General features: G+C 39.2%; 1 protein-coding gene across 4 annotated transcripts in view; it reads left to right on the top strand.

Moving 5' to 3' along the window:
* col7a1 (collagen type VII alpha 1 chain) overlaps positions 1-8,639 on the top strand; it is a 136,309-nt gene extending 127,670 nt beyond the window's left edge. For 3 of the 4 annotated variants that reach the window (XM_012961680.2, XM_012961679.2, XM_012961678.2), the window contains exons 117-121: positions 2,235-2,336; positions 3,852-3,971; positions 5,288-5,350; positions 5,835-6,011; positions 7,149-8,639. In XM_012961680.2, the coding sequence (XP_012817134.2) occupies positions 2,235-2,336; positions 3,852-3,971; positions 5,288-5,350; positions 5,835-6,011; positions 7,149-7,174 (488 nt within the window). In that variant the 3' untranslated portion in view covers positions 7,175-8,639. The remainder of the gene's footprint in view (positions 1-2,234; positions 2,337-3,851; positions 3,972-5,287; positions 5,351-5,834; positions 6,012-7,148) is intronic. The other variant, XM_012961681.2, reaches the window with a different exon arrangement.
* Positions 8,640-13,124: the final 4,485 nt, after the last annotated feature.

Raw genomic sequence — 13,124 nt, 5'->3', positions numbered from 1 at the left:
CCCACCTATTATAGACCTACCCTAAATCATGAACATTGCAGATAATAAAATAATAATTACATGTGTTGTAACTATAACAATACATCTATATATGAGGTTTCCTTCCCAGTTCAGTGTAAAAATAAAACTGGGTAAATAGAAAGGCTATGCAAAATCAAAAATGTTTCTAAGTGGTTAGTTAGCCAAAAATGTCATCTATAAAGGCTGGAGCGAGTGGACATCTACTTCCTCCTCTCAGGTCTCTAACCTCTTAGTTAGTCAGCGACTTGAGAGGGGGCCATGTGGGACATAACGGTTCAGTTATAGTGTTTTTTGATCCATAGCATGCAGGTCAGATTCAAAATGCAAATTAACTGAACAGTTATGTCCCATATGCACCCCCCCCCCCTCACATCACTGTTTGGTTACTTGGTTACTTTTACTAGGTTAGAGAGCTGCAAAGGAGGGAAATAGTGTTCTGGCTATTATGTTAGGCATCTGCCCATTCCAGCCTTTATAGATTACATTTTGCCTTACTAACTATATATTGAAAACATTTTTTATATTGCACAGTCTATTTTACTTTTTTCATGTTTTCACTGAGCAATTCCTTTAACATTGTTGCCCTAGGCCTTCACTGGTTTTGTCCCTATAATAAGCACAGCCATGACTGTATCCATATGCAGGTTTAATACACCACCTATTATTCAAGTTTTTAATCCATCAATGCACGTACTGTTTTTGGTCTATGAAAATGCTGCTTAGTACTACAAAGTCCATTGTCCATTTTGATCTGTCACTCATTCATTTCATCAAGTGACCAGTCAGTTCTGTCTGTGTCTTTTCTGTGCCTGTATCTCAGATATTTCATGCTTGCCCTTGATCTTGTACTAACTGTTCAGTGACTGTATTTTGTTTTCTTTTTGATGACACCCGCCCCCCCCCCTTTGCATGTTGAACTATCACATGAGTGTGTTTAAACAGAGTATATTAAAAACAGTAATAAAGAGCAAGGGTGGTTTTGCTTAGGACCTAGAGGACATCTGCCCTGGGACCTCAAAAATGTTGATAAACTCACATATGATATATACAATTATTTAACAACCTTTACATACTTTCCTTTATGAATCGTTGAGGTCCAACCTGTACAACTGATAAATGCAAGCAATACAAAGGGATTGTGGGAGTTGTGGATAAACAGCAGCTGGGGGAACACAGGCTTGACTTCCATCAGTTACATTCATTTTATATATATAATGGCCAGGGATCTCTACATTTAATAATGAAATCTCCTTGTTATATCTGGAATGTATTCTGCTCAACTACATCAAAACAGGTTTATTTTGGGTAACAAAGAGGATTTTGTTTAATGAGTAGTATATGTTAAAAAAGTATTAACTGTATGGGGGATATAGCTCAGTGGTCATTAGTTATTGTCTGCGGATAAGAAAAAAATAGACAAGTATAAATATATACAATAAGGACCACACAATGCGCTCGTATATGTTATTTTACCAGTAGATTCTTTCAGAAGATGCCAGGGCATCTCTTGAGAAAATACAAAGTTACTGAAATGAAATTTTAGAACAAAGTTGTTCCAGTTACTGGTCCGACTGGAAGGAATTTCTAAATTTCCTTTAGCAGGACTATTGGGTTCATGGATATTTTTTATCTAATGCAGTAGACTGGGCGCAGCTTGTGAGGCTGAACTCACTTGATACCAAACACAACGCAATAAATACCATTGCTATTCTCAAGAGCCTGTGTGCTCAGGATGGCACTTAGCTTTATCTAAAGCAGGGTATTTTCCAAGATATACAACAGTCCACAAACACCAACCCAACTGTTTTTTAGGCACTGGGTTGTTGCACATTCCTATATGGAATAACTAGTTGCAACCTGACCATCGTTGCTCCCTCAGCATTTGGGTCTGTGTTTCTTCTGTAGCTCTAAAATACAGCTGTTTGGGCAAACTAGGTGCCATCTCCATGCTCATCGACATATTTAATGACAGTATTACTTTATTAAAATATTTATGAAACCGCCATGTTGTAACACCGAACTACTCTGTCCCATATCATCATTGTGAAGTGAGACACAGACACCTCCTCTTCCTTGTTTGTCTGACCTGATCGTGACTTTCATTACTGGTCTGCATATGAATGTTACAGAATGATGCATGTGATACATTCTTATATCCACACCACCATGTCTGCCTTTTCTTAAATCTTGTGTTATGTCCTTACACCTCCCAGGTTTTGTTTCCAACTATCCATCTCTCCCATCGTCTCCATCTAACAAACCACGTCTTGTCCCAGTCCCAGCCCTAAAGTTCTCTCATATTGATGAAGATGATGGTGAGTTTAAATGAGCAGCTTTGGGTGCTGGAACAAGAGGATGGTGTATTTACATTCTGCATCCAAAGGGAAGCTTTTCTGCTCTATAAACTCCCACTGATAATAAAGGACCTGGTTCTGCAACCTTCTCAGCTTTGTGGTTTCTTGCTGGGACAAAGCAATTGGGTCTTTTCTATATAAATTCATTGCCTAAACAATAACACTAGGTCAGCTCAGTAGAGCAATAACAGGTTATATAACATTCAATTAAGCATGTCGAATAAACTAATACAGGTCTAACCCCATCCATTATTGGATCATGCACGTAAAGCAGTGTCATTTGCTGCTTCATCCTAATCTATTCAATATTTGTAAGAATCATGGAGATTCATGATGTGCAAATCATTATGTGAATAATTTTGAGTTGACAAATGCCGAGCTCTCGTGAAGTTTTGCCTTGATTTATAGGCCCAAATGACACAATACCAGTAAATCCAATTTCAGCCTGACCGGTTCAGTCTTAAAGCTTCAAACATGGCATGGTCTCTCAAGAGTTTTGATGGTGCAGATCATGTCTCATGTCTCAGGGAACAGAAGCTGGGGCTGGTTTTCCTAAGAACTTTCTCTAGCTGCTTCTAAGGTCTGCTTTCAGAATAACCGTTTTCCTGGCTCTCCCACAATACATTTTGCCAACCATAGATCTAAGTAAAACCCAGAAACGTACGATCTACAACGTTGGCAGTCAGGTACTTGACAGCCAGTGTTGCAGATTTTACAGTCTACAGCAGGTAAGTGGTTGGTTTTCCTTTGCATTGCTGTTGGGTAATAGCCCCTCAAACTGTTCCTACACTTTGGGGGGATTTCCATTCATGCTACTTCTTTTTTTACTAAGTTAGCCCCCTTATTTCTTAAGATGAAAAACTCTGCTTACTTTTTATATAAGCTGGGAATGCACTGAATACAGGATTCCGTATTGGCCAAATCCTGTGCTTTGTGTAGAGCACATAAAGGCCTTGTATTTACGTAGTTATTAGTAACATATCAAGTTTAGTTGAAACCAAATTTTTACCCCCTTATAAACCCCATGCAAGCTTATCCAAAGGAAGAAAACCAAAACTAAAATACTGATGGTCATGGGTTTTTTTTGCAATGAGCTCAAGTTTTTATAATGAAATTAGAATTCAGATTTAGCAGTTGACCAAATGAAAAAAATGTAGCATTAGTGCAGCCCTATGATGCTCTGTGTTTTGTTACTTTCATGGTATTTCTTGGAAGTATGCTACATTAAGAACATATATTTGTTTTCCTACAGAGAAGCATGAAGGATGTCTCTCTGGAGTTCATTGTACTTGATAATTCACCATGTTGGCATGCTTCTGCCATTGTCTTTTTCTCTATCACATATCTTTTGACTGGAGACTTCTCTGGCCCTGTTTGTCTTCTGTTTGTGAAACCCCATCTTGTTCTGGTTTTCACCTGCCCCTTTGTTCTAAAGGAAATGTATTTATTCTGCTGCCTGTGGTTTGTCCTCTCCAGGAAAGGCGTTGAAGGTGGTGGTTAACACCAATGATCCTGAATATGAACATGTATACACTGTAGAGGATTACAAGGAAGACTTGGACGAGGATGGAACAGAGAGTACTCTATTAGCTGATGGCAAGTCATTCCCATATTTCTGCTAAAACATACAATGTTCTTGTGAATAGTTTCCAGCACTGCACCCTGTGCATAGGATACATTCTTGACCACTTGTTCCAAGTCAAACTTCACTTCATTGGGGCTCATTTATAAACCCTGGGTAAATTTGAACCTAGGCAGTAACCCCTAGCAACCAAATAGTGACTACATTTTTCTATCCAGCTGCAGGTTTAGCAATGAAAGCAAATTTCTAATTGGTTGCCATGGGTAACTTCTCGAGTGCAGATTTGGCCTGTGTTTATAAATTACCCCCCATGTCTTAAAATTATGAAACACTGTCTTTTCATTAAACAATAGTCGATCATTACCAATCTATTTATACATTATTTGTTTTGCCTGCAATAAGGATTCATTAGATCCTAGTTGGGATCAAACACAAGGTACAAGTATGGGACCCATTGTCCAGAATGCTCAGGACCTTGGGTTTTCTGGATAAGGGATCTTTCCGTAATTTAGATCTCCTACCTTAAGTCTGCTAATATAATTATTTAAACAGTAATTAAACCCAATAGGACAGTTTTGGCTCCAATAAGGATTAATTATACGTTAGTTGGGATCAGGTACAGGTACTGTTTTATTATTACAGAGAAAAGGGAATCATTTAACCATTAAATAAACCCAATAGGGCTGTTCTGCCCCCAATAAGGGGTAATTATATCTTAGTTGGGATCAAGTACAGGTACTGTTTTATTATTACAGAGAAAAGGGAATCATTTAACCATTAAATAAACCCAATAGGACTGTTCTGCCCCCAATAAGGGGTAATTATATCTTAGTTGGGATCAAGTACAGGTACTGTTTTATTATTAGAGAGAAAAAGGAAATAATTTTTAAAAATGTGAGTTATTTGATTAAACTGGAGTCTGTGGGATAATTCAGAACTTTCTGGATAATGGGTTACCGGATAAGGGGTCCAAAACCTGTACTGATTTATTAATACAGAGAAAAAGGAAATATTTTTTTCAAATTAGAATTATTTGCTTATAATGTAGTCTATGGGTGATGGCTTTATTGCAATTTGGAACTGGATAACAGGTTTCTGAATCCCATACATGTACTAATTCAGTTCCTATAAGACTGAAATGCCCTATCTGCCCAGCTTCAAGGAAGCACTTAGTGCAGGAAAATTTGTGAAATAAAAAAGAATATAAATGGGTGTACTAAAAAGGACAGACTTTTGGTAAAGGGAATTTATATTTAAGATTATTTATATTTATAAGTTTATACTTTCCTAAAAGTCTAAGCTGAGGAAAGAACTTAATTTTGTGTTCCAGATGTGACAATACCTATGGAACCCGCTGCAAATGAGAGAAGGAAAAGAGATGCATCTAATCAAGGTAACACAAATCTATCTCTTCTTGCCTAAAGGTGGCCACACACGTGGTGATTGTACAATCCGCCACTAACCGTTCAGGGCTGAAACGGCAGATAAGGAGGTAGAAACAATAGGATTTCTACCTCCTTCTGCCGATTCAGCCCCGAAGACAGATTTTGCTCAGGCGCCTTCTATGGCGCCCGATCAAAATCTTTAAACCTGCCCGATCGGCGAGTCGGTATCATACGATATTATCAGTGCGTGTATGGCCAGCTTAAGCATTACTAGTTCCAATGCAAGCATAATATGTAAACTTTTCTACTACTTCTCTTTCCTTCTTCTCTTTCTCCCTTCTCTCCTCTTTCGCCATTTATACCTTGTTTTGTTTGAAAAAGGAAAATAAAAGCAATTGAAAAAAACAAAACAAATCTATCTCTTCTCCACTGTATGTAGATAGTTTTGTATTCCTGATGTGTCTGCTGATTGCCATTGTTTAAATCTTCTAGATCCATGCACTTTGCCTATGGAAGAAGGGGACTGTGAAAGCTACACCCTGAAATGGTATTATAACCAAGCCGTTGGAGAATGTCGCCTATTTGTTTACAGTGGCTGCGGTGGAAACCTCAATCAATTTAAAGAGAAGAAAGAATGTGAGCAGCAATGTAATTACAGAAACACAACAGGTGAGCTATATGATACCCTCCATTGCATATCTAGTATATAATACACAAAAGCTATGAATATCCTGTGTGACATGCTGTCTGCCTCTACATGTAATTTTTGGGGGAATTAGCTATGGTAGGCAGGTAGCAGAGGATCAGGAGCACAAGAGACAGGGACACCATATGTGTATTTGGGGTACACTCCTCCCAACATAAACATCACAGTTCATCAGCAAACAGTTCATCAAACATGGTTATGATTTGTCCATTCTTCAGGGCTCTCATCTTCCAGGATAACTCTCATATTCTGGAACCTATTCCCGGGGCTTCTCACCATCCCCAATGGCTTTTAGACATCCACAGTGACTCTCACACTCGTAAACACTCTGGGCTACTCACTCAGCCCTGCTGTCTCTCCCCTCCTGGGATACCAGCTCACCAGCTTCTGGCACATTTGGCTTCTCACTAAGCCTTGTCGTTCCGGCACTCATACACATGGTCCCAGCTCCCTCTGCTCCTTGCAGTGGCAGGCAGCCCCCCCCCCCAGCCACGCTAGGAGTTCCTAACACAGGCAGGCAATTCCCCCCAGCCCCTCTGGGAGTTCCTACCACAGGCAGGCAGCACCCCCAGCCCCTATGGGAGTTCCTACCACAGGCAGGCAGCACCCCCAGCCCCTCTGGGAGTTCCTAACACAGGCAGGCAGCCCCCAGCCCCTCTGGGAGTTCCTCACACAGACAGGCAGCCCCCCAGCCCCTCTGGGAGTCCCTCACACAGACAGGCAGCCCCCCAGCCCCTCTGGGAGTTCCTAACACAGACCAATGATATTGTTATTGTTTATTTTTATCACTTAGCTTTCTTTTCAGACCGTTTTCTATTCATATCCCAGTTTCTCATTCAAACCACTTCCTGGTTGCTAGGGTAACTTGGACCCTAGGAACCATACAGCTGATAAAATTCCAAACTGGAGAGCTGCTGAATCAAAAGAAACATAATTCAAAAACCACAAATAATAAAAAATGAAGACCAATTGCAAATTCTTTCAGAATAGCACTCTCTACAATATACAATAACTACATTTAAAGAGGAACAACCCCTTTAATAAGTTACACAAATCTCACAATTAATATTAAAAGATCACTCTATTTTGTGTTTCTGCAGCTAAATCTCCGCCAGATGGAAGCTAAGAAACCTGCAAATCCGGAGGAAACTGATGTACATTGTAATTTTTGTATGATTTGCCTAGTTTGTAAAAACAATGCAATCTGCAAGGTCAAACAGGGAAAGACCATTGTGTTCCTGTGCTGTAATGTCTGGGAAATTTTTGTGTATTTTATAATAATAATAATAATATAATTCTGACAGCTGTTACTTGTTATACATGGTGCATAATAGTTTTTTTTCTGTAGCAGATAAATGGTGCTATTTTTATTCCACATCCAAAGAGAAATTTCTATCAAGTGAAATAAGGTCATTATAGCAAATATTCCAAGGTTTTCAGCTACAATCTGGCAATGCGATACTGTAACCTCAAAGCTTGGGCAAGATGATCTGTTTTGCACACATATATTAACATTGCTTATCAGTTAGGGTCTACACTCCCTCAGCATCATTGGTTCTGCTGTCTCTAGTTTTCTATTTCTGCTCATCTTTAAATGAGGTTATCCCAATAATAATCACTGAATTTCTGAATCTGAAGTTATTGAATTCAGGTCCATCAAGTTAAACCATCCAGCTGTCAGTTTAATCTGTGCTGGGGTAAAATAAACTTCTTCTTAACCCCTGTACTGCTGTAGAGTGAGCTCTTTCCATATTAAAGAGGGGCATCAAATGTGTTTTATCACATGTAGAGAACAGGGGCAGCGTCAATTTTCAACCACAAACTCCTCCCCCTTTATTAAGATAACATAAAAGACTACACAAAGCACTTTGGGTAAAAAAAGGCTGCAGCTGGTTTATTAACAAATTTACATAAATAATAAACCACATATAAGTGTAAGGCAATGTAAACAATTACATTTAACTTCCTTCTAACCTTCAATCGCCACTAAAGGCTGCAAACAATTCTAACTCAATTCTAAGAGTGAGGGGCCCTGCCTGGTTTCCCTCCTAGGCACAGCTTTTCTCCATAACTCAAATCCTTTCCAATGGGCTCCTTCCATCACTTAGGCCCCTAACCCAACCCCTGTTATGCCCTACCTTTCATACCCCCATCACCAGCTCCCTCCCAGGGGAGCCCCTCCCTTTGTGATTCCATACTAGTACCACCCCCTACTCTGATACCCCTTTGCTCCAGGGAGGGCAGGCAGGAAGGAGCTGTTCAAGATAAAAGAAAACACCCCCTTCCTCCTTTAACCCCATGTGTCTTCATCCTTTCTAACAAGCAACCCAACAACCCTACAACCCCCATAATTCCTAACACACTCCTCTGGTTCCTTTCTTCCTATCCCAGTTATGGTCCTGTTGTTCCCCAGTTCCTGGCTCACTCCCCTTGGGCATTCTTTCCTATGGAACTAGGGACCAGTAACTGTGATAAGCTGCTGTCACTTCTAGCTGGTAGGTAGAACACCGACGGGTGCACCATATTGACCATCAGACATATTCAACTGACTGGAATGGACAATCTTGGCCCCCCCCAATCCACACTAATCATATACAGGACCCACCCATATACATTCCAAAGTAATTTCCACCCATTTTGAGTCTGTGATTTGAGGTGGAACCACCAAAACAGGGATGATTGGGAAAAATACCAAAATAACTCTGGAACCCCCTTAGCACTGGATTTTATATTCCACCTTTTAGCTACATAACTATACATGTTTGCTGCACCACAGCAATGACCTAAAACAATTTCATTTGATAAAAATTTCCCTCGCCATCAGTGATAGGTGCTGAGGATTGTAAGCCGGAGCTATCTCAAAGCTCTGAGCGTATGTTTGTATGTAAATATACACTATATACATTTATATTGCTTAATACTGAAGTCAGGAACTATAAATATGGTGCTATTGGAACTCCTGCCAAGAATATTCCTTCTATGTAACAAATGGGTGCCGAGCTACGTCTGTTCTACCCGAGAGCGCAGGCCGCCCATACACACTTCAGTCCCACGGATGCAAGTCACATGACAACATCATCTTTCAAATCATTGACCGTTTTTAATGAATGTATATTGGAAAGCTGCTTAAATGTATATTTTCTTTAATTATGCAAAAATAAATGTTTTTTTTTTTCAATGTTGGGTCAACATCACATTTGAACACAGGTTGTGGGTGGTTCACTTTTATGTGGACTTTTTGTATGTAATAGAATGTTCTTCTACTAACTTTGCAATTGGTCTTCATTATTTAGTTCTTATAGTTTTTTAAAATATACGCCAGCAGCCAAAAAACAGTTGCTCTGTGAGGCTACAATTTTATTGTTATTGTTGCTTTTTATCACTTATCTTTATATTTAATCTCTCTCCTATTAATATGTCTGTCTCGTTCAAACCACTGCCTGCTTGCTAGGGTAAATAAGACCCTAGCAACCAGATAGCTGCTAAAATACTAAATGGAAGAGCTGCTGAACAAAAAGCTAATTAACTGAACCCCCCCCCCCAAAAAAAAATTACAAAAAAATGAAGACCAATTGCAAATTGTCTCTGAATATCACCGTCTACATCATACTAAAAGTTAAGTTGAACTAGCCCTTTAAGGATAGTAATGCAAAGATATTCTTACATACAGTTCTGTGAGGTTTTAGTTACAAGTAGGGATGAAACCACTGATCTTCCTATGACTCCCTGACAAAATATTATAATCATAAACCTCAAGGGCATGGTGTATTGAGGTGCACCATGCCCTAGGATCTGAATCATAGGGTGCCTAAACAAGAACTTTAAGGTGGTGGCTCATAATGCATTAGTATGGCTCATAATGCACTAGTATGGCTCATAATGCACTAGTATGGCTCATAATGCACTAGTATGGCTCATAATGCACTAGTATGGCTCATAATGCACTAGTGTGGCTCATAATGCATTAGTATGGCTCATAATGCATTAGTATGGCTCATAATGCATTAGTAGGCACTTGCTCTTGCTCCGGCCGTTGGTCAGGGCCATAATTCATGGCCCCCCTTTTTTCATGTTATTATTGATTTATTATGCTCTAGTGTGTGTCAGCTTGGTTCTCACCAGGGAATTTGAGAATACAGTGGCCCCATTATGCCCCGCAGACCTAGGGGAGGGTTTGTGACCATCAGAATCTACGTGGAATCCTGAGAAAAGCTTAGGCTAACCCAAGGAATAGGACCATCTCTAGCCAAAGGTGGGTCTGAAAACTCATGATTTTGTGGAGTCTTCTTTTTTGGCACCTTCTGCCTTCTGGCCAGGTGTCCGGAGATAAAGGCCCCCCTAGCTGAAGTCTTTGCAGAGCCCTCTGGCGTGGGACTTGGGATTGGTGGAGCCTTTGCCTTTTAAAGGAGGGTTATTTTTTATTGGCTCACTGTGTGCAAGTGTGGGCACTTTTGCACTTTGGGAGTTTTAAAAGCAACACCTTGGGCTTTCAAAAGAATAAATCGAATGAGTCTTTGCTTTGCCAGTAATTTATTGTTGCCTCTATCACAGCATTAGAGAACATGAACAGAAGAGTAACAATAACAGGTATAATAAACCTCATAATAACTTTTCATTAAATCTGGATTGCAATTTTGTCACATATTCACCAGAGTAAGGAGACACTGACACCTTGATATGCCTTCATGGACCTATTTAATTAGTGTGCTATTTCTATCTTCCATGTTTCTTTCTATTCGTGTGCTTAGGTTGGTACATAGTGAGAATATGGCAAGCTTGAATCACATTATATATGCAAAGAAATCACTCATAAACTAGTTTTTATTAGTGTACAGTCCCCGTTTTGCCTCAGAAGTCAGACTGGAACAAAACCAATAATGAACATATACTGAGGTACCTGTACCCACATGATGTGTTAAAGTTCAAAGTTATCTCTTTGCTAATAGCTCCAATGATCACTAATCCAGACATGTACTGATATCATGTTTTACCAGTGTGTGGCCAGCTTTGAAGCAAATGAAATAAAAAACATCCCATTTAGATTTAAAAGTCTATCTGTTTAGTTTGCTTATTAGACATAAAACTGCATCTTTCCTGGCCTTGCCCCAACACTCAGTATATCAAGATATCAAATCAAATAAAATCTATGGCCAAAGCAGCCAACTCATATTTTATTATATATTTTATATATTTGCATTATGAACTAAATTACTTTATTCCATGCCGTTTCACAAAGGGGAAATGAAGATGATGGTGCTAATGTAAAAACAGGTTCAAAAAAGCAATACGCCAGTAGTGAGCTATATGCAGGCCCGGACTGGCAATCTGTGGGTTCAGGCAAATGCCAGGGGGGCTGCTGTAAGGTGCCATAGACACTCACTATTTATTGGGCTGGGGGGGCTGTTTGGGCCACTGTGTACTTGAAATGCCAGGGCCTATTTTGAAACCTGCCTATATGCACTGATTGCAAATTGTTTACATGGTCAGTATTGTTTCCAACTTTTTACTTGTTTTTTAACACTTATGTAGGCCATTGGAATTAACAGGGTTGGAACAATTTATATTTACAGGAGAATGGAACTGAGCAACCTGCAGCCAAAGTTCATTTAAATGCCCCAATAGGAACAACAGAATCCTCACATGGCTTGATCAACCAGCCAGTGAGAACAATAGGATTGTTTTGTCTCCAATAAGGATTATTTATATCTTTTTAGAGTACAGGTATGGCATCCCTTACCCGGAAACCCGTTATCCAGAAAGCTCAGAATTACGGAAAGCCCGTCTCCCATAGATTCCATTTTAATCAAATAATTCAGAATTTTAAAACTGATTTCCCTTTTCTCTGTAATAATAAAACAGTACATGTACTTGATCCCAACTAAGATATAATTACCCCTTATTGGGGGCAGAACAGCCCTATTGGGTTTATTTAATGGTTAAATGATTCCCTTTTCTCTGTAATAATAAAACAGTACCTTGTAATTGATCCCAACTAAGATATAATTAATCCTTATTGGATACAAAACAATCCTGTTGGGTTTAATTAACGTTTTATTGATTTTTTAGTAGACTTAAGGTATGGAGATCCAAATTACTTATCCAGAATACCCTTGGTCCCGAGCATTCTGGATAATGGGTCCTATTCCTGTACAAGGTTCTGTTTTATTAATAAAGATAAAAAAGGAAATATTTTTAAAAATTTGAATTATTTGATTAAAATGGAGTCTATGGGATATGACCTTCCTGTAATTCAGAGCTTTGTGGATAACAGGTTTACGAATAATGGATCCCATACCTGTTATACGCTCAAGCTGCAGTGCTAGGTGCAGCCGTGATTGGGTTAATTAAGGATCAAAGCCAGATTATTATAATGTTCACAGAATTTAAAGAACCCGTAACCCATAAGGTCGTTCATGTTTAACCCCTTGCTATGAAATGTGTAAACACATAGCTCCTATATTAATCCCTTTTATCTTACATTTGGCACCTCTTTCTGCATTCCCCTGAATGTGTGCAATATGTTTAAGGTAATTTAATTTCCCTCAAGAAACAGGTATAGAATAGTGAAAGGAAAAAAAACAATATGAAGTACAATTAAGGTATCTTTGAATTTTCCTCTATACAATTGATGCAGTAAGTATGATTTTGTCCAAATCCATTTTGAAGCATTTTGTTAAAGCAATGAGAAGCCGGTGGGCCAATGATCAACTGATGAAGGAGTGCAACACCAAGCATTTACCATTGATTGAGCTGTTAATGGGTTACATGGAGTAGTCCTGCAACATCTAGCTTTTTAATTGAATCCTTTTCATTGTGCCGATACTTTAGACTGAGGCCCATGTTTAAGCCACTTGTTCAAAAGTCCCTATTCATGTCAGATTCAAATGTATGCCTCTTTCTGCGACTTGGCACGGAGTCTTCAGGGTGTAGGTCAACGTTCACTTTCATCTCGGGCTCTTCCTGTTCCGCTCCTACATTCACCCCTGCTGGTTCATCATTGTTAACGCCAGCCTCCGTAATCATAGTGGGTATCATTAAAATACATAGGAGTACAGCGTAATGCAAGAACATTTTCA

Source organism: Xenopus tropicalis, chromosome 4 (assembly GCF_000004195.4).
Source record: "Xenopus tropicalis strain Nigerian chromosome 4, UCB_Xtro_10.0, whole genome shotgun sequence".
Classification (NCBI taxonomy): domain Eukaryota; kingdom Metazoa; phylum Chordata; class Amphibia; order Anura; family Pipidae; genus Xenopus; species Xenopus tropicalis.
This window is presented reverse-complemented; position numbering and strand designations above follow the sequence as displayed.